The sequence below is a fragment of the Aquarana catesbeiana genome, linkage group LG11 (assembly GCF_042186555.1).
Source record: "Aquarana catesbeiana isolate 2022-GZ linkage group LG11, ASM4218655v1, whole genome shotgun sequence".
NCBI classification, from domain to species: Eukaryota; Metazoa; Chordata; class Amphibia; order Anura; family Ranidae; genus Aquarana; species Aquarana catesbeiana.
In genome coordinates, this window is record NC_133334.1 from 253,263,742 (window position 1) to 253,288,184 (window position 24,443).

At 44.8% G+C, this 24,443-nt stretch overlaps 1 protein-coding gene across 1 annotated transcript in view; it reads left to right on the plus strand.

Annotated features, from left to right (window-relative positions):
- The window catches only part of HYDIN (HYDIN axonemal central pair apparatus protein), a 128,897-nt gene that overhangs the window by 31,011 nt on the left and 73,443 nt on the right, over positions 1-24,443 (plus strand). Inside the window, exons 9-23 of the mRNA XM_073605646.1 lie at positions 1,514-1,697; positions 4,003-4,102; positions 4,732-4,850; positions 5,647-5,870; positions 6,435-6,502; positions 6,754-6,989; positions 13,462-13,562; positions 13,644-13,779; positions 13,891-14,055; positions 14,494-14,646; positions 16,067-16,305; positions 20,240-20,480; positions 21,381-21,524; positions 21,612-21,752; positions 22,969-23,285. Of these exons, the coding sequence (XP_073461747.1) occupies positions 1,514-1,697; positions 4,003-4,102; positions 4,732-4,850; positions 5,647-5,870; positions 6,435-6,502; positions 6,754-6,989; positions 13,462-13,562; positions 13,644-13,779; positions 13,891-14,055; positions 14,494-14,646; positions 16,067-16,305; positions 20,240-20,480; positions 21,381-21,524; positions 21,612-21,752; positions 22,969-23,285 (2,568 nt within the window). The remainder of the gene's footprint in view (positions 1-1,513; positions 1,698-4,002; positions 4,103-4,731; positions 4,851-5,646; positions 5,871-6,434; positions 6,503-6,753; positions 6,990-13,461; positions 13,563-13,643; positions 13,780-13,890; positions 14,056-14,493; positions 14,647-16,066; positions 16,306-20,239; positions 20,481-21,380; positions 21,525-21,611; positions 21,753-22,968; positions 23,286-24,443) is intronic.

The window sequence follows — 24,443 nt, forward strand, 5'->3', positions numbered from 1 at the left end:
GCCATGGACCCAGCAGGGAAGCGGGGGTGACGCTTGAGGAAGATACCGAGTTATGAAAGTGGAAGAGCTCAGGGGATCCAGTGGCGATTGGGTCTGAGAGTCTAGTGGGAGACTGGGAGCTCGGTGAGTGAAGACCTACAGTGAGAGACTGCAGAGTGCGAGGAGGACTATTTGTGTTACCAATAGTTAAATACAACTACCGTTAGTGACTGTTACAAGATTTGTTGCCATAGGAGACAGCGGTCCTACCTATACAGAAGTGGTGCCCAGCTGGAGGCCTTCTACTGTATAGCTGTCTACCTATACAAGTCTCGGAGTCTGCCAATTGTCATTGCATCTACTTAAGGGTGTCCTGGCCCTAACCCTCTCTCCCACAGTTCTTGTTTAAGAGACAATAAATCTCTTTGCATTCAAAAAGTGTCTGGCGCCCAATCATTCTATCTTGCATTATACCCACTATGCCTAGTAACTCACTCTACAAAAAAGGATGTCAGCTCTCCCTGACTCTGGAGGTCACCATTAGGCCTTTGGAGGTCTGGGACCTTGCTACACTTAAATGGTCACTGAGCCACCTATGAGGCTCTGAAACTTTGTCTGTTTGTTTGACCTATGTGACGTTATGGGGTTGATTTACTAAAGACAAATAGACTGTGCACTTTGCAACTGCAGTTTCTCCAGAGATTAGTAAATGAAGTAAAGCTTCACTTTGCAAAGAACCCAGTCACGTGCAAGGAAAATTTAACAGTATTTTTGCTTGCACCTGATTGGATGATGGAAATCAGCAGAGCTCAGCTCATTTACTAAGCTCTGGAGCAACTGCTCTTGCAGAGTGCATAGTCCATTTGCCTTTAGTAAATCAACCTCTATGTGTTCTGAATAAATCTGGAGGCATTTTTGGAGTGCTCTTCCTTACTGCTGGTCTGATCACCTCACATGGGTCACGTCCTTCCTCTTATCTGGTTCCAAGGGGACAGAGGCCATGGTAAATCCAAGTTTTATTTTGTCAGTGATTGCATATCTTTAAAGGAGGGAAGTGCCTCCTGCCAGCATGCTGCAGAGAAGCATCTTAGTTCTTCTCTGCAGAGATTCAAAATCCCCCCTTACTGAATCAAAGCTCATGTTCCGTATTGACCCTTACTCTCTGTTTGGAAGTGGTTACTCTGCAGAGGTCCAAAACACCCCCTACTGAGTCAGAACTAGAGTTCTCCAATCAGCAAAGCTCATGTTCCCTACTTCGCAGAAAGATCTTTGCACTGTGTGTGGAAGCAGAGGTTTCTTTGCAGAGTTCAAAATAGGCCTCCCTGTGTAATCAGACCTTGAGCTCTCCAGTTAGTAAAGCTCATGCTCCCAGCTGACCTCTAGCTCTGGCTCAGCAGGGGTGTCGAACCTCGGCAGAGAAACTGCTGCTTTCTTATAGAGAGCAAGGGTCCTTCTCTGTCGCAATGCTGGCAGGGGACAGGCTTTTCTACTCTGGCTGTGGCTGCTTTATGAAGAAAACCAACTGTACCTCCAGATTCTGCTCAGACCTGAAGATGGAGGAAGAAGGGGAGACAGATCGTTTTCTGGAAGAATGCAGAGCGGATCCCACCCTCCGTGAGCGTCTTTCCCTCCTTAGCCGCACTTTCTACAACCGCAAGAAGATGGTGGAGACAGACTCCATGCTGTTCTCAGACAGCGTCTTCCATATAGAGCCTGTGGTAAGTCCAAGTGTCCAGAATGTTCACCCACCTGTTATCTGTTGGCTGGTGTAAACAGAACAAAGCTTTTCTTCGCATTAATTGTGCTCAGACGCCTCTCATTGGTCATAATTTACTCTGTAGGGAGGACTATAGCAGTGTCTGGTCAGTTAGTTCCCCCGGATCACCGACTGATACATATCCTGAGCTGAGCATTGATTGTCCAGATCATACAAGGCATGACAAGGCATGACAATATACATATGTCACTAACACTGAGTCAATATTTGTGAGGAGCAGAGCAAAACGTACTGCCATGACTGTCATGCAGGAGAATATCTGCACCATAGTGGTTGCTATTACCTCCATTTTAATTCCCATACTTCTTTGTGATTCCCTGTCCATACACCTTGCTGTCTCTGTGCTATCCTCGGCCAATGAGATCTGACCACCTGATCTGACTCCTGGGTCAGGAGTAGAGGTAAGCAAAATTTTGAGCTTTTATTCAATACTGCATTTAATACTACAACCCATGGTTGCAGGAAAGAAAATCACATCATCTATGGCCTGCTTTAGAGCTCCACACTACACTCACTGCTGGTGGAAGGATCCTACTATATACATACAACTATCATTACAATACAATGGAGTCCAGCCATAGCTAAGATTACTTAAGACTTAACGCTGATAAAGAGGCTGTGTCTGAACCCCTGAAATATCTTGAGGTTTCCCATTCTTCTGATTATTTAATAAAATGTTGGACTCTGACCATTGGTGGCACCTTACTGCTTCATGCATAGTTGGACATTTCTCAAGACCCCCTTTCCTGCCCTGCTCCAGTACATGTAAGCAGCCTCACCGAAATACGTTTGCTTAGGACCCTTTCACACTTGTGCGACTTGTCCTGTGACTTGGGACTGCAAAGTCGCATTAGAAGTCGTACCCCATGATTTCCAATGAGTACCATTCATATCTGTGCGACTTCAAGTTGCAGTGACTTCAAAGTAGTCCCTGCACCACTTTGGTCCGACTTTGATGCAACTTGAGGTCCATAGACCTCAAGATCACACAGTCGCCCCAAAGTCCCTGCAAAATCTTGCAACTTTCAGGTCGCACAAGTGTGAAAGAGGCCTGCATGAGAGGGTCTTCCAAAACAATGGATATTAACAAGGAGAGGTCAAATGCCTCTTATGCATGTCATTGTGCTACACTATTATAAGTTACATTGCTCTCCATTATCTATGTTTCGGAAAAAAGGAGAGGTGGAGGTGTTCTGTAGTCCTGTCCTAGGATGACAAGGTTTCTCCTTCACAGATACAGTACAGTGCGTGAGTGTTGCCATTAGAGGACAGGAAGTGTGTTGCTGACAAGATCACCATGTAAAAATATTAAAGGAAATAAGACTGAAAAAAGAAAATTCATACAGCCACCACATCTTAGGACTGTTAAGCTGCTGTACAGGACATTTCTGTTCTTGGGTTTACATATACTTTAGGTTGGGTTAAGTCACCCCTCTCAGACAAAAGTAGTGTGTGCTGCACCTTCACACAGCATGAACAATATCCTCTGTATGATAAGCCCTCCAGGAGTCCCCAGAACACCTGTACGTCTGTTGTGGCCTCCAGCAGGTGTAGATTCATTGTGGGATAGTGGTGGGGACAGGCAGTCTTTATCACAGCTCTACTATTAATGACAATGCACTGAGTGGTGGGCATGTCCCAGGTGGCGGCCCTTTCTCTGGAGCTGTCTGGCAGACAATGGGCCCCCATCCTAGACTTCTCCTCCTTTCCAAGAAAAGAGTCCCGGTGGGGGGATGATAATGGCATTTCACATAATTTCTCCATATTGTTCTGTTCTTTATTATCTGTGCTGCCTGCTGAACTCTGGGGGTACACAACACCTCTGCCAGCCAGGAGAGCGCTGCATGAGTCAGTCACAAGGCAAGGGGCTGGATAGGGTCATATTGGAACTAAAAGGGGGGGTGGTGGGGCAGAGAGAAAGGCAATACAGGGTGATGAAGGAGGATTTGATGGTTTACAGGTTGGCACTGACAGGAGGTGGAATGGGATGTGGCATGTATGGCAGCTGTGATGAGAGCCCCACTGTGCCTCCGACTCCAGCATACTTGTTTTGTGTGGTGAGATATTGTATGTAGGGATATGGTGGGGTCACAGAAAAAGACCAGCAATAAAAACCAAGGTAGCGCGGGGTAGTATATATACATATAGAAAGTGCAATATATAGTTGTGTATAGATCTAGCTACATATGTAGGTATTGATCATCATTGTAATATGTTCTGATCTGTTGTAATTGGTGTCCTGACAGGAGGGTGATGTCTGGCCGAATTCCTCTGTGCAGGTGACTGTTCTCTTTAAACCTCAGACAGCCAAGATCTATCAGCGTACAGTCTACTGCGACATAACAGGTAACATAGTACAGGCCAACTTGCACACTGTGTGTGTATTGGGTCACATGTGTGGAAACAACGTCATCTCTAAAAATGGGGTCACTTGTGTGAGAATGGGATCATCTATGGGAGAATGGGTCACCGGTGTCACAATTGGTTTACCTGTGTGAGAATGGTGTCACCAGTGTTGGAATGTGTTCATCTGTGAGAAGTCACTTGTGTGAGAATAAGGTCACATGGGCCATAATTGAGTCCTCTGTGAGAAAGGGAGCTATCTGTAGGTGATTGGGGGTCATCTGTCAGAATGGGGTCCCCAGTGTTGGGATAGAGCCATTGCTGATAATAGGGTCAGCTGTGTTATAACAGGGTCACCTGGGTGGGAATGAGGTCACCTGCATGAGAATAAAGTTGCCTGTGTGAAAATAGGGTCACCAGTGTCTTAATTGGGTCCCCTGTGAGAATGGAGTCATCTGGAGGAGAATAGCACTGTGCGAATGGGGTCGCCCGTGTCATAATTGGTTTACCGGTTTGAGAAAGTGCTGTAAAGGGGTCATCTGTGGGAGAATGGTGTCATCTGTGTCATAATGTGGTCCCCAGTGATAATAGAGTTACCTGTGTGGCATCTTTTCCTCTCCATGTTGTGGCAGGTCGGGAGGCTCGTCTTCCTCTGCGCATTCGAGGAGAGGGTCTGGGGCCCAAATTGGTCTTCAGCTTTGACCAGCTGGACATTGGAAAGGTGTTTGTTGGCTCCTCGCATAGCTATGAGGTGAGTGAGTGCCGCCCTGGTGAGCCCTGCTGGATATACAGACAGGCTATGTACAGGCCGAGGACTAATCAATTTGTTTATATAGTGCTACAACCCAAATCTCATTATGAAGTCAATTTTTGATCTTTATATGGAATCTAGATATAGATGTAGTCTGATTGATGTGCAGGTATTATCAATGTGTGCAAAGGGTTAAAACTTTCCTTCTGGCTAAATACATCCAATTATAAAAAAGCCCAGCCAGACCAACTGAAACAATAGACTGCCTGTGGAGCTACCTGAAACCTGAGTTTGCCATTACTTGCCTTCTGAAAATGCTAATTCCCTGGCTACCATGCAAACTCTTTACTTTCAATATTGACCCGGAGCAAGCATGCAGATCAAGAGTGACTTTACTGACTTTCTGAACTGCATGGTTGTTTCAGGTCACTGACTGTTCCTGTTACTGAAGTAACGAATCCAAAGAGAGCCAAGCACTTAGCACTTTCAGCAATGGTAGCCTCTAAATTTCATTCAGGACAGGAAGGACTTGGCTCCCAAATCTGCAGGTGTCAGTACCCACATTTGCTTCTGCAGAAGTGGCGGTGTGCCAGGGCATGCACAGTGACAATCTCTGTTGCTGGATCTGACCTCCAATGATATAATGTGATATCATTCCTTCCAATCCAGCACATCAAAGAACACTCCATACCAGCACCTCTGGTTGATGCGTTTCAACCTCTACTCATAGTCATTGTTCAGTTTAGCATTTACATTTCTGTCATATCAGCTAGTGTTTTGTCTTTTGTCTCACTAGGTTGTCCTGACTAACCAGGGAGCCATTGATGGGATCTTCAGTCTTTCCACTCCCACCTCAGCCGTGGCTTCCTGCTTTACTTTTACCCCCAGTGAGGGAATCGTCCTTCCTGATGGACACCAGGCCATCCACATTTCCCTCTGCTGCAGCATCTTGGGAGAGTTTTCAGAGGAGTTCCACTTTAATGTGGATGGAGCTCCTGAGGTCATCACATTGACAGTCAGGTATGGAGACCCTAATGCCCCGTACACACGATCCGAAAATCGTACGAAAAATGCCGCATTCTAATCGATCGTACGATAATCGGATCGTTAGTACAGAGCTTTCAAGAGCCGATCAGGACAGTTCATCCGATATTATTCTATCGGACATGCACGGAAATTTTTTTCGTACGATTCCAGATCGTACGATTTTTGTTTCATCAGCACATCTATCGTTCGAAAATGCAATACAAACGCATTACAACACATGACATCACTTCCGAATTTTTATGCTGTCGTACGGGAATTTTCGTGACTTTAGTAAACTCATCAGATTCGACGTGAGATCAGCATGCAAAAAAAAACGGCCGATCATTCGTCCGATAATCGGATCGTGTGTACGGGGCTTAAGGGTACACTCTGTTAAGGAGGCTCCTGCATATATCCCAGTGGCATGTCTATTGTCTATATATATATTTATATAGAAATATTATGGAGAGAAAAGAGAAATTTATATTTATTCTTATTTATTTTACTTGGTTTCACATTACACAGTTTTGCACATTTATTTTTTTTGTCCCTGTGTAGGGGCTGTGTTATTGGACCCACATTCCACTTCAGTGTCCCGGGCTTGCACTTTGGGGATGTGTCATTTGGTGAGTATTTTCTTTGTGTCTGTCTGAACACTCAAGGACAGGGCCTCTTTTCCAACACATCTATAGTCACTGTCTTTATATTATGTGCTATGTATAATTCAGTCTGTAAGGACAATTCTTGTTTTAAAGAACATTCCATTGAATAGTATTCTGCGTAACTTCACATTAGTATTTTTTACTTATGGTAGAATCTGAATATATATATGTAGTCTGTGTCTGCACACCATTTGACACTCTTACATGTCCTACAGGCTTTTCCCACACTCTCACCTGCTCCCTGAATAACACCTCTCTGGTTCCCATGAGCTTCAGTCTTCGTGTCCCAGGAGATGGCAGAGGAGAGCCAAGCGTCACATGCCGCAGCTTTGTGCTGGAAGAGAAGACACCGTCCTGGAAAATTCAACACAAAGGAGGTTCCAGACCTCAGGAATTCTCAATCAGCCCTTCTAGAGGCACCATCAGATCCCAGGGCCTTCTAGACATCGAGGTATGGTGCACCACCTTCTTCTTCCTTTTGGAAAGTGAAAAAGCTGTACATAGAGATACACTGCTTTCTCTCCTTCCTCCTCTGGAGGGTGACTGAGCTAGGTATAGAGGTACACTGCCTTTTCTCCTTCCTCCCCTGTAGGGTCACTGAGCCACAAATAGAGGTACGCTGCCTCCTCTTCATCCTCCTCTAAAGGGTAACTGAGCTAGGTATAGAGGTACACTGCCTCTTTTCCTTCCTCCCCTGGAGAGTGAATGAGCCACAAATAGAGGTACGCTGCCTTCTCTTCTTCTTCCTCTGAAGGGTGACTGAGCTAGGTATAGAGGTACACTGCCTCCACTTCTTCCTCCTCTGAAGGGTAACTGAGCTAGGTATAGAGGTACACTGCCTCTTCTTCTTCCTCCTCTGGAGGGTGAATGAGCCACAAATGGTGGTATGCTGCTTTCTCTCCTTCCTCCTCTGGAGGGTTACTGAGCTAGGTATTGAGGTACACTGCCTCCTCTCTGTCTCTCTCTGGAGGTTGACTGAGCCAGATATAGAGGTATGCTGCCTCCTCTCCTTCCTCCTCTGCAGAGAGATTGAGTCGGATACAGAGGTACACTGCCTCCTCTCCTTCCCCTTCTGGAGGGTGAATGAGCCACAAATGGTGGTATGCTGCTTTCTCTCCTTCCTCCTCTGGATGGTGACTGAGCTAGTTATAGAGGTACACTGCCTCCTCTCTGTCCTTCTCTGGAGGTTGACTGAGCCAGATATAGAGGTATGCTGCCTCCTGTCCTTCCTCCTCAGGAGAGAGATTGAGTCGGATACAGAGGTACACTGCCTCCTCTCCTTCTGGAGAGTGAATGATCCACACATAGAGGTACTGTATGCTTCCTCCTTTTCTTCCTCCTCCAGAGGTTGTCTGAGCCAGATCAAAGGTACACAGCCTCTTCTTCTTCCTCCTCTGGAGGATGACTGAGCCAGATATAAAGGTATGCTGCCTCATATACTTCCTCTTCCAGAGGGTGATTGATTAGCATCTAGAGGTACACTGCCTATTCTTTTTCCTCCTCTGAAGGATGATTGAGCCAGCTATAGACATATTCTGCCTCCTCTAATTTTTCCTCTTGAGGTTGGTTGATCCCGATAAATCGGTACACTGCCTCTTCTTCTTCCTTCTCTGAAGGGTGACTGAGCCAGATATAGAGGTACACTGCATGCTTTCTTCCTCTTCCAGAGGTTGATTGATTACTATATTATACTATATAGGAACATTGCCTCCTTATCTTCCTTCTCTGGGGGTTGATTGAGCAAGATATAGAGGTACGCTGCCACCTCTTCTTCCTCCTTTGGCGGGTGACTGAGCAGGATATAGAGGTATCCTGCCTCTTCTTCTTTCTTCTCTGGACGGTGATTGATCTGAACGTAAAGGTACACTGCCTCCTCTTCTTTCTCCTCTGGATGGTGATTGAGCCAGTTATAGAAAAACACTGCCTCCTCTTCTTCATACTCTGGAAGGTAATTGAGTCAGACATAAAGGAACACTGCCTCCTGCTCTTCCCCTTTGAAGAATGATTGAGCTGGGAGTAGATGGCTTGACATAGAACACGATAGTGCTGTGTGATGAATGGACTCCCCTGGCTGAATCTCTGAGCCATAAATGTGCAGACATATGGTGGCGAGAACTGAATCTCCACGGCAGGCCCGTCAGTAACTTTGTTCCAAAGAGTAATAATTCTGTTCCCTATTTCATGCACTCTGTCACCAGATCTCCAAGCTTATTGAACTAGGCAGACAGTTACATGTAAAGTGCATTAACCCCCAGCAACAAATCAGAAATCATTTCTCATTGTTCTGACTGAACCAGACTAATAAAAGGTAAAATCTGATTTGTTGTTTGCACTGTATGTCCTTCATAAATTACCTGATTGCTATAGATGATTCCCTAGTGCAGTCATTCGTTTCATGTTCGCAATAAAGAATATAAACAGTCCTGTTTTTATTAAATAGGTTGTAAACCCCAAGAAAAAAAAACAAGAAAAAAAAACCTGTAAGACAAAGACATAATGAGCTAGTATGCATCGCATACTTTTGCATCGCATACTTTTGCATCGCATACGTTTGCAGGTTTCGGCGCTGTGAGTGGCCAGGGCCGTGATGACATCACTACCACACATGCGCTGCCGGTCATAGCAAAGGGCTCTGAACGGGCACGGGCGGCCGATCCTTCAGAGCGCATGCGCTGATGACATCATCGGTGGCATATACAGTAAATATCTCCTAAATGGTACAAGTTTAGAAGATATTTACAGTACCTATAGGTAAGCCTTATTATAGGCTTACCTATAGGTACAAACAAACCAGGGGAGTTTACTTCCTCTCTAAACTCACATATCAAACCTGAAATATAACCCTTGAAATTAATAATGTACACTTACACATCACATGTGTCAAACATAAGTTCCGTAGAATTTCTGCAGCTGCAGCACCCACCTAGTCTCTGCCTCTACCTAGTCTCAGCAGTCAGCAGCAGAGAGGACAGTAGAGATGGGCTCAGGCGTGTTCGGGATTCTAGTCCCAACCCACAAGCCTGATCCCGCCAGGAAGCTGATACTGCACACTGCTAATCACAAGCATTGAGACATTTCCCGATCTGTGCAGCTGCGGACCGGGAAATGCCTCATTGCCTGTGATTAGCAGTGTGCAGTGTCAGCTTCCTGGCGGGATCAGGCAGGTGAGTTGTGACTAGGATCCTGAACATGCCTGAGCCCATCTCTAGAGGACAGAACTCCTCTGCCAAGTCCTGCGCTTCTCTGTGCAGCTGGGGAGAGGCCCGTGTCTGCCCCCCATCAAAGCAGTCAGCTGCAGAGAGGCGGACAGAGCTCCTCCTGCAGATCCTGCGCCTCTCTGTGCAGCTGTTGCACCCCCATGTCTCCGCCTCCCCTGGGCTCAGGATTCAGCAGACTCCTTTAGCTGATTCCAGCCCTACTCTGGTCCTCCTACAGACCCTGCAATTTCTGTCTCCCAGCTTCAACTCCCAACTCCGGTTTCTTCCTGACAGCAGCACAAGGTAAGGGAGTGCACTGTGATATAAGGGACGGTGGGGGACTCTTGACTTCTGATGGTGGGGGAGCTCTTAAAATCTGATGTAAGGGGGGTGCTCCAGACATCTAGTCCTACAGATACAACTTGGCCCTTTGAGGACAACCATAATGCTGATGTTGGCTGAGATTAATTTGAGTTTCACACGCCTGCTGTACATGATCAGGTATAGCTGTAGTGCACAAGTGATTTCACTGCCTGAAATCACTATACTGCTGCTAACCTAGTATACTGGGACACCAACTGCTGAGCATTGTAAAACTGTAGGCAAAATATTCCAGACTCCTTCCACTGGGGAAGGTGGTGGTGGCTTTCAGACAGAGAGAGTTGGAGAAACTGCAGTAGATTGCAGCAGAGTTTATAAAGATTCAGTTAAGATAAAGTTAGTGAACCTTCTGAGCTTAGCAGCCCAATTCTTGTTGGGACTTGCTGTCTGGAGTTAATCTTTAATATAAAATAATGTCCCCATTTACTCTTTTGCATCTGTTAGGGGGCTCAGGATGGCCGTGTTGGTAGAAAGGGGTTGCTGACAGGGCAAGCTTAAACTCCTCTGATAAGCAGGCTATGTCATCAGTCCATGACTTATTTACCAGCATACCCTTTTCAATAATAAATGTGTGCAAAGTGTCTTTACAAGATGTGCCTTGTTCCCGGGGATGTGAGGAGGCAGTGGGGGATGATAGACAAGCCATGTGTCTCCTGTGCTGGAACTGGCAGCCGCTGTGAATGTGTTTCCTGAGGCTGCCGCCCCCTGTCCTGCACATAATCTGCAAAGACAGATGTGCGCCCCCCTACCTGTGCCTCTCCCCAGCTATCATTACAGCCATTATATGCAATTTCAGTCACTCCAAGCCCCTGGCCATGTTGGCCGCTATTGATTCAGGTGACCCTGCATGTGGAGGATAAACATGGCAAGTGTGGAGGCCCCTGGCCAGCTGATGAATTAATCATGGAGTTGTGTACAGGGCTTCCTGTGCTGTCAGCAGTTCCCGCTCAGGAAAACTCACTGTCAGGACTTCAAGTTTTTCTGCACATCTTCAAAGATTGTTCATGTCATGAACATTCCTGAACTGCGGCCTGTGGATTGGAAGTGTCTGCTAAGAAAACTGTCTGTTTGTCTATTTTAAAAGTCCCATTCGTATTTGTAGGGTGGATACTGATCGGCTTCAACCTCTTTTATGTGCATCTTATGTAGCAGATCACTGACCTATTTTTTTTTTTTTATTTTTTTTTTATTTATTGTGTTTTGGCATCTTGCCGACAGAATGACATTGAATAATGAAATATACAGTGTATTATAACAATAGAAAGCAACAATTGGAGTCATCAGCACAATGCTACATGAATGGAGAGAGCAGAACGTAGACTACCATAATTTCTCCAGCTATTCTAGCTATTAGGGAAATACATGCCCCTGAATAACCGCACAGCCAGCGAATAACAGCAACCACTGGTACTGTACTTGTAGTCCCTGGCCACCCTCTGATGCGCTACAGGAAAAGTAAAAAAATGAACACTCAATTCAAAAATTCAAGGGACTACTTCCTCCTTATAATGAGAAAACAGAAGATATAATGTTGCTGTTGTAAATCACTTTATTTAAAAAAAGAAAAAAAAGCCAACGTGATTGGCGTATCTGGTTTCCTTCAGCAGGGCTACAGTAGAAACAGATATATACAAAATTAGTTCACATTATACAAGACTCTTTTAGCTACTAAATGATGTGTAAAGTAATGCATAGTGAGATCCTCCTACCCTGCTGTACTAAATCACTGCATAGCATACAGTCGGTGACTACACTTATCAGAACCTACACTTCTGCAGACGCTATGTCACTGCCCCAGCAACTGCTGCTGTTTGGTTTACTAATGGGAATCACCACACTGGTTACACCCACCATGACCTCTCTCCTTCCTGTAGGACCACTTAGGTCTATGCCTAAAAATATGTGGACCACCAATGGATTGAGTTCAGGTGTCTCCAGTAAGAGTACTACATCATACAAAGACTTTGTAGACAGTTGTGCTTTTCCAACCCTTTGGTAACAGTTTGTAGAAGACCATTTTCTGTTCCAGCATAGCTGTGCCCCTGTATACAAAAGCAGCACCATAAAGACATGGTTTGACCAGTTTTGTGTGAAGGAACTATAGTGTCCTGCACAGAGCCCTAACGTCAACCCTACTGAACACCTTTGTGATGAATTGAGATACTGATTGTGAGCCAGATCTTCTCATTCAATATCAGCACTTGATCTCACAAATGTTCTTTTGGCCTAATGGACACAAACTCCCACAGACTTACTTCAAAGGTTTGTGGGAAGCTTACCTACAAGAGTGGAGCCAGTTCTATAAAGTCAGGGTTTCACCAGTCTGGTGAGGAGGAACTCGAGTGTCCTGCACAGAGCCCTGATCTTAACCCTATCAAACACCTTTGGGATGAATTGGATCGCCACATGTGATTCAGGTCTTCTCAACCAACATCAGTACCCGACCTCACGAATGGGCAAAAATTCCCACAGACATACTCCAAAATCTTGTGGGAAGTCTGCTAGAAGAGTGGAGGATGTTAAAGGTGCAACGGGGGGCAACTCCATATTAATAGTCATGGTTTTGTAATGGGATATCCAACAAGTTCATATAGGTATGATGGGTGGGGAAACTGGAGTGGCCTACACAGAGCCCTGACCTCAACCCTACTTAGCACCTTTGGGATAAATTGGAACTATGATTGTGAGCCAGGTCTTCTCATCCAGCATCAGTACCTGACCTCACAAGTGGGTACAAATTCCCACAGACACACTTCCCAGAAGAGAGGAGACTGTTATAGCTGCAAAGAAGGGACAAATCCATATAAATGTCCATGGGGGATTGCGGCATCTCTATAGTAAGGCCCATGGTTCCATGGTTTTAGAATGGGTTGTCCAACAAGCACATATAGGTGTGATTTCCAAGTGTCCTCTAACCTTTAGATATATAGGGTGTTATTTACTAAAACTAGAGCATGCAAAATCTGGTGCAGCTCTGCACAGAAACCAAGCTTCCAGGTTTTATTGCCAAAGCTTAATTGAACATGCTGAAGTTAGAAGCTGATTGGCTACCATGCACAGCTGCACCAGATTCTGAGTGCTCCAGTTTTTGTAAATATCCCCCATAGTGTACCTATCTCTCCAGCCAATCACCTTACAGCAGAGTCAATCCCACTGAAAGGCTGATGTCAGATTTCATATGATTAAAACTGTTGGGAGAAACTAAAACAATTTTGTGAAATTTAAGTACAAGGTGTGATCTGGAGAACATTATATCTGTGTGGACTTATTGATCGGGGTTGTAAATACAGACTGTTTGCCAGATTTCCCATCTGTCTTATACTTTTCCCTCTTTCTTGTGTCCAGGTCACATTCTGCGCCAACCAGGTCAAGAAATACGAGCTGGCATTGGTGGTGGATATAGACGGTATAGGAGAGGAGGTCCTGGCTTTGCCTATCACTGCCAGGTAAATCACACATTGGCATATTTCATGCTGGTATATTTGCCCCAGACTTTGCACTTGGTAACATTGTGCTGTTGTATACAGGTGTGTGGTGCCGCCTCTGTTTGTGGAAAACCTGTCCGTGAAATTCAACCGCTGTTTCCTGCAGTATCCGTATGAGAAGGCAGTGACCATCACCAATCCCAGCAATCTGCAGGGATGCTATGTTGTTGTGTCACAGGTGGGTTGTCATATGTTTCTGGGAAGGATCTGCTAGCTGACCTTCAATGATTGTGTGTAATGTGTGACGGAATCTGAGAAGGATCATGTGTTCTGTTCTCATTCGACACAGGATCCAGCATCCCTCTCCAGTATCCACTTTTACAGTCCTATTCCTCGTGGTATCATTGAGCCTCACAGCAGCGTGGATATCCCCATTGTGGTGACAGCCCAACGAACCGGCGAGCACAGCACCACAGCTCAGATTGCAGTGTTTGGTGGCAGCGAGGCTCCTCTGGTAATGGCAAATTTCTCCATCAGCCCAGCAGCACTGTGTACCTGACTCCCCTTCACCCTTCAAGGAGTGTCTGAAAGGAAAACTATCATTGTTACATGGCAGTAAGATTATGATCAGCTGCTTTCAGCAGCTGCAGCTAGATTTGAATTCTGAGCCTTCCTGGGCCATAGTGCTGTCCTGTGACCACAGATCTGTGGCTGTTCAGTTCCCAACATTATTTATTACAAATAAATGAACATGTGAGATCATGAAACCAACAGCAGTACTCCTATGTAGCAATCTATTCTCCATTCAGGGTTGTTTCTTCAGGCACTCTGCATACCTTAACCTGAACCCTATAAAGAAGTGTCAATCGGGTTGATTTTGTGGTAGGTGCACCATGCGTTCCCTGGGGCTCTGTATAAAAGTGCTCATTGGAGGAGTATATTGTTCTTACAGGAGGTCCTTCTGCTGTGTACTGGAGAGGGGCCCGTGGTCCATGTGCATCCTAGTGAGCTAGACTTTGGCAACATCCCAGCTCTGACTGATGTCTCCAGGACCATCCACCTGAATAACCAATCACTGATTCCTGCCCCCTTCCAGGTCACAATGGTAAGTACAGCTTAGTAGATATGGGGATGCAAAGACATGTGTGCTAGAGTAGGAAGGAATGGTGGAGAACACAATGATAGTGAGTGACAAGCATTGAGTTACCAGATCGTAAGCTTTCATGGCGAGAGCATTATACTTCAGCACAGGCAGGGAGGTGCCAGATCTGTGTGTGTTTTACTGTCTGCGTTCCCATGGTGACTGATAATTATATACCACTGCCATGACTGCTTGATAATTACTACAATAAACAGATTATCATACCCGTCTGATAGAGAAGATGGGGTAAGATTTACAGTCCCCTATCACTGCCGGCTGGAGATAATGTACTGTATATAACAAGTTGCTTCTCTGTCTATGTGCCCCAAGTCTGTGTTTCATCCCCAAATCCTACACCTCCACTTCATATCCTGTGCCGTGAAATTCATGTCCCATAGTTTATTCTGCTGTCTTATGCCTTAACCTCATACCTTGCACTTAAATCCATTATTCTGGGCCTTAAACCCATATTATACACCTAAGCCTTGTATTTTCTGCCCCATCTCTATATCCGACATTTCAATCCACATATCCTTTGCGTTCAACTCGTATCCTATGTCACCGTATCTGACACCTAAATCCTATGTCCTGTGCTTTAACTCTATTTCCTATGCCTCTACCTAAAGCCATGTTTTGTGCCTTAATGCCACTGCATGTACCTGGACCCTATATCCCGGATGTCATATCATACACCTGAACCTTATATTATCTGCCTCACTTCCATATCCTGCACTTAAACCCCCATACAGTATTTCATGAACCACATATGCTGGGTCTCAACCTTGTGCCCCATCCAAATATCCTGCATTTCAAGCAGACATACTAAATGTCAGAATCCGGTTTGGATGATATAACAGTTATCATGATCTCCAGGTAGATGTTCTCCTCCAGCCGATGATCTTAGTTTAAACAATATGACAGCCATTGTTATGTCCAGGTAGATGTTCTCCTCCAGCCAATGATCTGAGTTTGGACGATATCATAGCTATTGTCATATGCAGGTAGATGTTCTCTTCCAGCTAATGATCTGAGTTTGGACAGTATCACAGCCATTGCTATGTTCAGGTAGATAATTCCCTCCAGCCAATGATCCGAGTTTGAGCAATTAAAGCTATTGTCATCTCTAGGTAGATGTTCTTCTCAAGTTAATGATCTGAGTTTGGGTGATACGGTATCATAGCTATTGTCATGTCCAGGTGGATGTTCTCCTCCAGCCAGTGTTCTGAGTTTGAGCAATTAAAGCTATTTTCATATCTAGGTATATGTTCTTCTCAAGTTAATGATCTGAGTTTGGGTGATACTGTATCATAGCTATTGTCATGTCCAGGTAAATGTTCTCCTCCAGCCAATGATTCTGGGCTGTAAGTAATTTCTCCTTCCACAGGCGAAGAAGCGCTCTCTGTGGCATGTGGAACCCAGCTGTGGTGAGGTCCCTGCTGAAGGAGAGACGCGTTTGACTCTTGTAGCTCATTTAGATGACACTGTGGCCTTCAAAGACACTGTTCAGCTGGTGATCACAAACAGCAGCACCTACCTCATTCCTGTGCATGCCAATGGAACTGGAACCACCATAGTCACCGACAGGACTTTTGCTCCGGTGTTGAACCTCGGCGCTCATTTCAGGTAGCAAAATCTATGATGTCTTTGCTGACCAGCTCTCCAATTTATTCATATCTAGTGATTGCTTTTACAATTTTTTTGTATCTAAGCCTAAAGTATCTAAATTATTTTTAAGTGTTTCTATTCCTCTTTTGTGTTGGAAAATTAATTTAAAATCCAATAAATGTTGGGACAAATGAGCAAAGGTGGGAAACATTTTGCTGATTTAAATAAAAATGGGGGCTCAGTGGAGGCAGGGTGTAAGATGGTATCCGAGTTTCTGGTCATTATCCGGGAGGCAGGGTGTCAGATGGGGGCTGATTGGAGGTGGGGCTTCAGATGACTGCTGAGTTACTGGTATTCAGAAGGGAGATGTCAGATGGGGGCCGAGTTACTGGTATCCTGAAAGGAGGATGTCAGATGGGGGCTGTGTTACCAGTCATTATCCAGGAGGTGGGGTGTCAGATGAGGGCTGAGCTGAGTTCATTGTCATTATTCCAGAGGCAGGGTGCTGAATGGGGCTGAGTTACTGGTCCTTATCCAGGAGATGGGATGCCAGATAGGGGCTAAGTTACTGGTCATTATCCAGAAGATGGGGTATCAAATGATGGTGGGGTTTCTGTTCATTATCCAGGAGATGGGGTGTCAGATGGTGGTGGGGTTACTGGTCATTATCCAGGACATGGGATGTCAGATGATGGTGGAGTTACTCTTTATTATCCAAGAGCTGGGGTGTCAGATGGTGGTGGAGTTACTGGTCATTATCCAGGAGATGATGTGTCAGATGGTGGTGGAATTACTGCTCATTGTCCAGGAGTTGGGGTGTCAGATGATGGTGGGGTTAGTGGTCATTATCCAGTGGGGTGTCAGATGGTTGTGGAGTTACTGGTCATTATCCAAGAGGTGGGGTATCAGATGGTGGTGGAGTTACTGGTCATTAGGCAGCGTACTCTTTAGGGACCAGCCTAGATTTTTACTTGCTTATTCCAGCACAGAGACAGAGAGAACCACATCAGATGGTGAAAGAGAGAGACAGTAAAATGGGGGTGAGATTATTACTTCAAGGGATGTCTCTCCTCTCTCATGGCTTACAATTACATAACTAAACAAGAATTACATTGCAAACTATAAAATAAGAGGCTTTAGGATAAAGCAAAGGGGTGCTTTCTGCAGATCTGGGACACTTAAACACTATTTCCATTCATCTCATCAGATGGCAGAAAAGAGGCCAAAAAACAGCAGACTCCTCCAAAGGAGAAGAATGCCTGACAGTTTGAATAAATCTGATACATGGAGTCATTTATTTAATGTAATACTTATAATATCTGATGTATGTTAGTATTCCAAGAGTCAGTGTTTATCCTGTATGAGCAGCCTTTATGCACCCCAGTCACCCAAATCTTTTACCATTATTACAGGGAAATAGTTGTTCTGGTGCCATGTTGGCACATCTCCCCAGCTCTGAGCTACTTGTATCTCTTCTCCACATGAAATCACAGCTGATGTGGATGTTTGCGGCTCCTTGTGGCACAGAGGATGTTCAGTTCCTCCGCTGACATTGAGGGGCGTTCATTGCTGTGTAATGGGTATCTAGACACCCTACAATCTGCCTGTGTAGTGAACCGATCGCATTGTGATTACACTGACTGGGCACCGTAGGTGGCTGGTGCCAGGTGCCAGCCTTGGCATTTTAATGAACATGATGCCAGCACATTGTGCCAGCGATGACAGTTAAGACACGCGGTATCCAGTGTCAATGGAAAGTTTATGGGCAGTTGATCTTGTTGGATGGGGGCTGGCATCTCTGCCTTTGTAACGGGACATAGAATCTGGTTCCTCCTCTCCATTTCTGGGTCTTTTGTTCGGGGGCTTCATCTGATACCAAACTCTTTGTGCGTTACATCAAAGCAATGCACAAGGATGGCAACCTAATGCCAGTATAGAGTACTGCTTAACCCCCCCAGTCCCTAAAGTTGGCTTCCATCACTGAGCGGGAATGGAGGCTGCTGGGCACGGCTGGCACAGACATGGTTAATGAGGATATGTAACCTCTTGCTTTGTGTCTCCTGCTGGTTCTGCTTGTCAGCATCTTTGTTATCCACCCAGCCGAGCATAATAGGCGGCCATGGAATATAAAACCTCTGAAACTTCATCTGAGAAGCCGCAGTAACATTATAAGCCGAAGAGAGCGCAACCTGAGTATAGCATGACCTCTGGCCGCTTCACCTCCCTCCTGAATGATGGCCAGCTCATACACCTGACTAACTTCATATTTTCTGTATTCATATGCATTGGATTCCATCAGTGAGAGCTCCACATTTATAATTGAATTTCCACAACCACCAAACTGAAAAGAGTACCACAGAAAGACAGAAATGTTCATACTCTATGACCACGGTCCTCCAATGACACAGGAAGTAAGGCTGAGGTTCAGAGAGGATGGCATACAAATGATATTAGAACCAATGATAAAGTCAGAGTCCAGTATACAATATGTGCTGTCCATCTATTAGAAGAAAAAAAGCTGCAAAGTAAAAGTAAAGATTAGACAACAGAGAGATTAACATGCACAGAGATCAACAGGACATAGCAAGTGTACCAAGGACCTGAACCACAATCAAAACCAGAGATTTTTATAGTGTTTCTAAACATTAAAGGTTTTTGTTTTTACCGTAATTCATTCTCTGCATTAAAAGAGAAGTTTGAGGGTTTTTTTTGTGTTTTGTTTGTTTTGTTTTTAAGAAATCATACTTACCTGGGTGGATGCAACAACGGTCCGATTCTGCATCTTTCCCCTGCTGGCTCTAACACCGAGAACCGAGCAAGCAAAAACAGCTGATCGCTCAGTTCTCAGTGCTCTGTGAGCAAAGAGTTGATGACTGTCAGTCACCGGCTCTCAGCTCTGCCCCCCCACGCTCACTGGAGCACTGGGCTGTGAAGGGGGCAAGAGCGGCTGGCTAAGGCTCTCAGCGGCTCGCTGAGAGCCTGAGCCAGCTGCCGGTCCAGGCTCCTGTTCTGGGTGGACCCCGAACATATGGTTTAATGTTTCCCCAGCTTGGACCGGCTTTGGGACATCAGCCGACAGCGGGCTTCAGGCCACTGTCGGCTGAAAACAGGTCACAGGAGTGCAAAACAAACTGAGCTTTGGCTGTACTTCTCCTTTTAAAGTAAAAAAACTTGCACTGTGTGTTCTCCCCACTCCCCCTCCCTAACACTTACCTGACTCCTATATCGATCCAGCAGTGTGCCCAGCTGCAGGTCTTCTCTCCCTCTCTTCCTGGTCTCACAAGCTTTGCTCTCAATCAAATCCAGTGAGGAGGGAGCTGGGGGCGTGGCCAAGCTGTGCTTTGTGTGGCTATGGACTTGCACAGCCTGGCACGGTATTGAGCTCACACATCTGCCCCATAGCAAGTGGCTTGCTAAGGGAGCAGACACAGAAGAGGAGGAGCCCAAAGTGCTAATGGGGACCCTAGAAGAGGAGGTTTAGGGTCGCTTTGTGAAATTCCATTGCACAGAGCCCATAAGCAAAACATCTTTATTTGAATTTAATAAAAAAGCTTTACAAACACTTTAAGCTCCAGCTTTTGACAATTGCCATGTAGGACCCTCCCAGCATAAACATTTTACATAAAACATCCCCTTAAGAATTTGCACAAGCAACACATCTTTATTTACAAGAGAAGTTAATTTCTGCTATCTCTGACCACCCTATCTGCTTGACCAACCTCCAGACTCAGTGTAGAACAGGAAGATTAACAGATTCTATGTTGCACTGCATCTGTTCTAACAACATTTTTCATTCTTGCAAGCGAACCTGTTATATAAACAACTTAACATTAACATATAAGCACTTAGTAATGTAATTTAATAATTAGTAAAACATATCATTATTTTCTTTACCAGCAATGATCTGTGTGTTATATTTCTGTGTGAGTATTGTGCACTCTATGTATTACAGTGCCGGTCCATGCCGATACCACTTTACAATGACCAACCGTGGCCGGCGTACACACCAGCTGTACTGGACGACAGAGGGATTCCCTCAGTTCCGCAAACGCCAAACGCTGCCTAGTCTTAAACCAACAGCCATTCAATGTGAGCCTCCGGAACCAACATTCAGGCTGCAGCCATCACGCATGGAGCTGCACCCAGGACAGAGCATAGATGTGATTCTGGAGGGAACATCTGACATTCCTAAGGTAAGGAACATGGAAGACTTGGCTGGAGGTGGGGGAATCACCTCCTTGGCTAGTACTAAGATATATTGGACTTTTGGTCCTGAGTGGAGATGCTTCAATATATTTAGATAATGATCTCAGGGGACCCGCAGTCATCTACACATGGTGACCATTAAAAAGCTACCTAATCCCCATTCATAGTTGCAGTACCGACTTCCTTTGTGGCTCAGAGATTTTATGTGACCAAATGCCAAGAGCCACTATGGAAACCAATGCTGGACAATGTGAAAAGGTGTGTCACCATAAATCATGTCCATTCACCGTGGCCACCAATCAGTATGGCACAGCAGCACACTTTCCGTGGTACAGAAACCTGACCCTACCTTGAATGTACTAGTTAGCCGTGCTTGCCTCCCAGCACAAGAAATCCCAGTTATACTTTAAGAGAAGAGTATGAGTAGCCAATGTGGCAGACTACTCAAGTATTGGTACTTTATCAGATTGTATATCAATAATTGATCAGAGCAGCATACTCAGGTTTTGGTAATTCATCAGAGCAGTATATTCAGGTATTAGTAAATTGATCATGGCAGGATACTCAGCTATTGGTTATTGATCAGGGTATGATACTCAGGTATTGGTAATTGATCAGAGCGGGATACTCATGTATTGTTAATTGATCAGAACAGGATACTCGGATACTGATATTTTGTGAGAGCAGGATACTTGGATATTGATATTCTATGAGAGCAGGATACTCTGGTATTGGTAATCTATCAGAACAGGATATTTGGATATTGGTAATTTAGCAAAGCAGGATGCAAATGTATTGGTAATCTATAAAAGCAGGATACTTGGTTATTAGCAATGTATTGTTATACAACAAGTATTTGGGATCATGGTCATCTCTTTGTGTGGCAGCTGGTGAAGGAGCGTCTGCTGGGACAGGCCATCATTGGCAAGCAGTCTGGGAAAGAGAAGATTATGTCTGTGGATGTCATCTGTGAATTCATTGCTCCGCTCCTTGACCTGTCTACAAAGAAGCTTCACTTCTACGTGGAGAAGGTGACACTTTGGCCCCTCAGTCTGCTCTCCTTGTTATATAACCATCATGTGACCCACTTATCAGTCATTTCTCTGTGTCTCTTTCAGCAACCGGATGATGAACTGAAAGAAAAATATGAATCAGTGACACTGAAAAACATTTCGTCACTGCCATTGACAATATTTGTATCTGTGAAACAACCGTTCTCTATCGGCTTTGGTAACACCCCCCACACTGGTAAATTACAGGTAGAGTGAAGAATCTAAGAATATTTGTCCACGCATCTTCACTTACACACACATTTCCATTCCTACAATTATTGGATAGTAATCAGACAGTCCGGCTCCACATCAGGCAATGACTTCTTATTGATGGGACCCTCGTCCATCAACTACACAGCTATCATGGGAAGAACAAGCAGTCAGGTAGACTGGAGAACTTGACAAACTATCTGTTTCCCCCTTTTTGTGATTTTGCATCTATCTCTGCTAGTCAATGCCCCCCCGCCTCCTCCCACCACACCTCGATCACCCATGCAATCCGATTCTGGTGCGGAACAAAAAAGGGTCCTACACAACTTTGGTCTGAATGCTATGCTAATTCAGCCATACAATCTGTATGGCTGGGTTTGCATCGCACAGACATTGCATGTGATTTTAACAGCGGTGCGGTGCGAATCACATGCGATGTCTGACATTGCACCAGTGTGAACCCAGCCTGAAGCAAGAATGATGCCTTAGGCTCCATGCACACTGGCTTAAAAAACATTGCTTCTGCAGGGGTTTTGTGTTCTGCTGTAGAAGCTACTCAATGTTATCCTATGTGTCCATGCAAAGACAATTATAGGCATATTTTAAGCTCAACGTTTAGAGGCAGGAAAAAAAAACCTTCTGGTTCGCATTTTCTGATTGGAGCTTACTGGCAGAAAAAAACGTAAAACTCTCCTATACTCGTCTAAACTTTGTACAAAAAATGCTCTATATGAGTGTTTTTTACTGCCAAGAGAACAGACTTTTTTTTAGCCACCCAGTGTGCTTGGAGCCTTGATCTGATTGGTTGTAGTCTCTCTTTGTCTATTAGCTCCTTTGATCTTCAGATCACAGTTTGTGCCAGCAGGGTCGCCCATCATGGACCAAATTTTGATCCAGCTAAGTGATTCAATTCTTTATATTTATTTTTTCATCCAGACAAAACACATTGGAGGTGGTATTAACCGATAATTAACAAATCCAGATTCCAGATATTTCTATATGGAAAAAAGAATGCCAAAATTAAGTTTGGTCGAACCAATGTGCCATGTCTGAGTGTCCAGTGAGCGTTAGTGTTGTCTGAGGGCAGGTAGGACATGCACACACATTCCACTGAACTCCAATGGGCACCCTGAAGGATTAGCAGTTTTGTGATTCACCCACTAAAATTATATATAATTTCCTGAAAGTGATCTGAATTGTTTGTCCTCTTTAGAATTCTCTAGCCCTGCAGAATGGGAAGGAAAAGGAGCTCATCATTAAATTTGACCCAACATACATCACGGATCTGCAGAGTCGGGTTCTGGACGAGGTCCTGTCCATACAATACCTAGAACACCCTCACAAGGACTATGTCAGCCTGCAGGCTGAGGTGCACTTCCCCAACCTTCACTTTCCGACCACTCAGATCCACTTTGGCTGCATCTTGAATGACACAGAGAGTATGCGGGAGCTGGAGGTGACGAACTGCAGCCCGTTACCTGTTCAGTACCATTGGTCCTTCATGACAGAGAACTGGGATATCCAGATTAGGTGAGATGAACATGGTAATGTGTCGAAGAATAAACTGGTGTCACCAGTTAGAATATGAATTCATCAATAAACATAATCTCAGGATATGTGGTCTTGGACTTTGTTATATTTGACTGTTATTATTATACAGGATTTATATAGTGCCAACATTTGCACAGCGCTATACAATATAAAGGGAGATAGTATAGTAATAATACAATTCAAGAGGGTTAGGAAGGCCCTGCTCCTGAGACCTTACAATGCAACAGGTAGGGGCAAGTGGAACAAAAGGTATTAACTGTGAGGGATGAGCTGATGGGAGAAATAAAAGATTCAGTTTTTAGCTGAAGACAGGAAAGGTTTCCCTGAAGAGTTGCGTTTTTAGGGATCGCCTAAAAGTGGACAGAGTAGGAGATAGCCCGATAGATTGGGGTAGGGAGTTCCAGAGGATGGGAGAGGCTCTGGAGATGAACATGGGAAGAGGAGACAAGGAAGCTAGAGAGCAGGAGGTCTTGGGAGGAGTGGAGAGGACTCAGGACGGTTTGAGTGATATACTCAGCCAAGATTGGTGGTGTAGCTTGGGGCACAGTTGTAAATGACTTTGCATGTTGTTACTATTTTGAATTTTATTTGTTGGCAGTTGGAAGCCAGTAGAGGGATTGGCAAAATGGGGTGGTGGACGCTTGGCGGTTGGTAAGGTGGATGAGTCTGCCAGCAGCATTTATGATAGACTGAAAGGGTGAGTGAGGGGTTTAATCGGATAAAAGAGTATTTTGGAGATTTGGACAGTAATTGGATTTGGGTCTGAAAGGACGGGTAAGAGTTCAGCATTACACCTGGCATTAGGGGAGGGACTGATTTTTGTATTATTGATCTTGATTCAGAAGTCAGGGGAGGGGGCATGGGCTGTTATCTGTAGAATTTCTTTTTTGGACCAGGTCTTTCCCATCAACTGGAGCCCTATTTCTCCATAATTACTCTTTTCAAAGGGATGTTACTTTGCTGTGTGCTACATCCTTCAGGTTTATCCTGCAAAATGTATTGAGGTTTTTCAGAATAAATGATGCAAAACATGAAAAGGTAAGAAGTACAGATTCAATTATAAAAAAAAAATAAAAAAAAGAGTAATGCCCTGTACACACGGTCGGATTTTCCTACGGAAAAAGTGCGATCGGATTG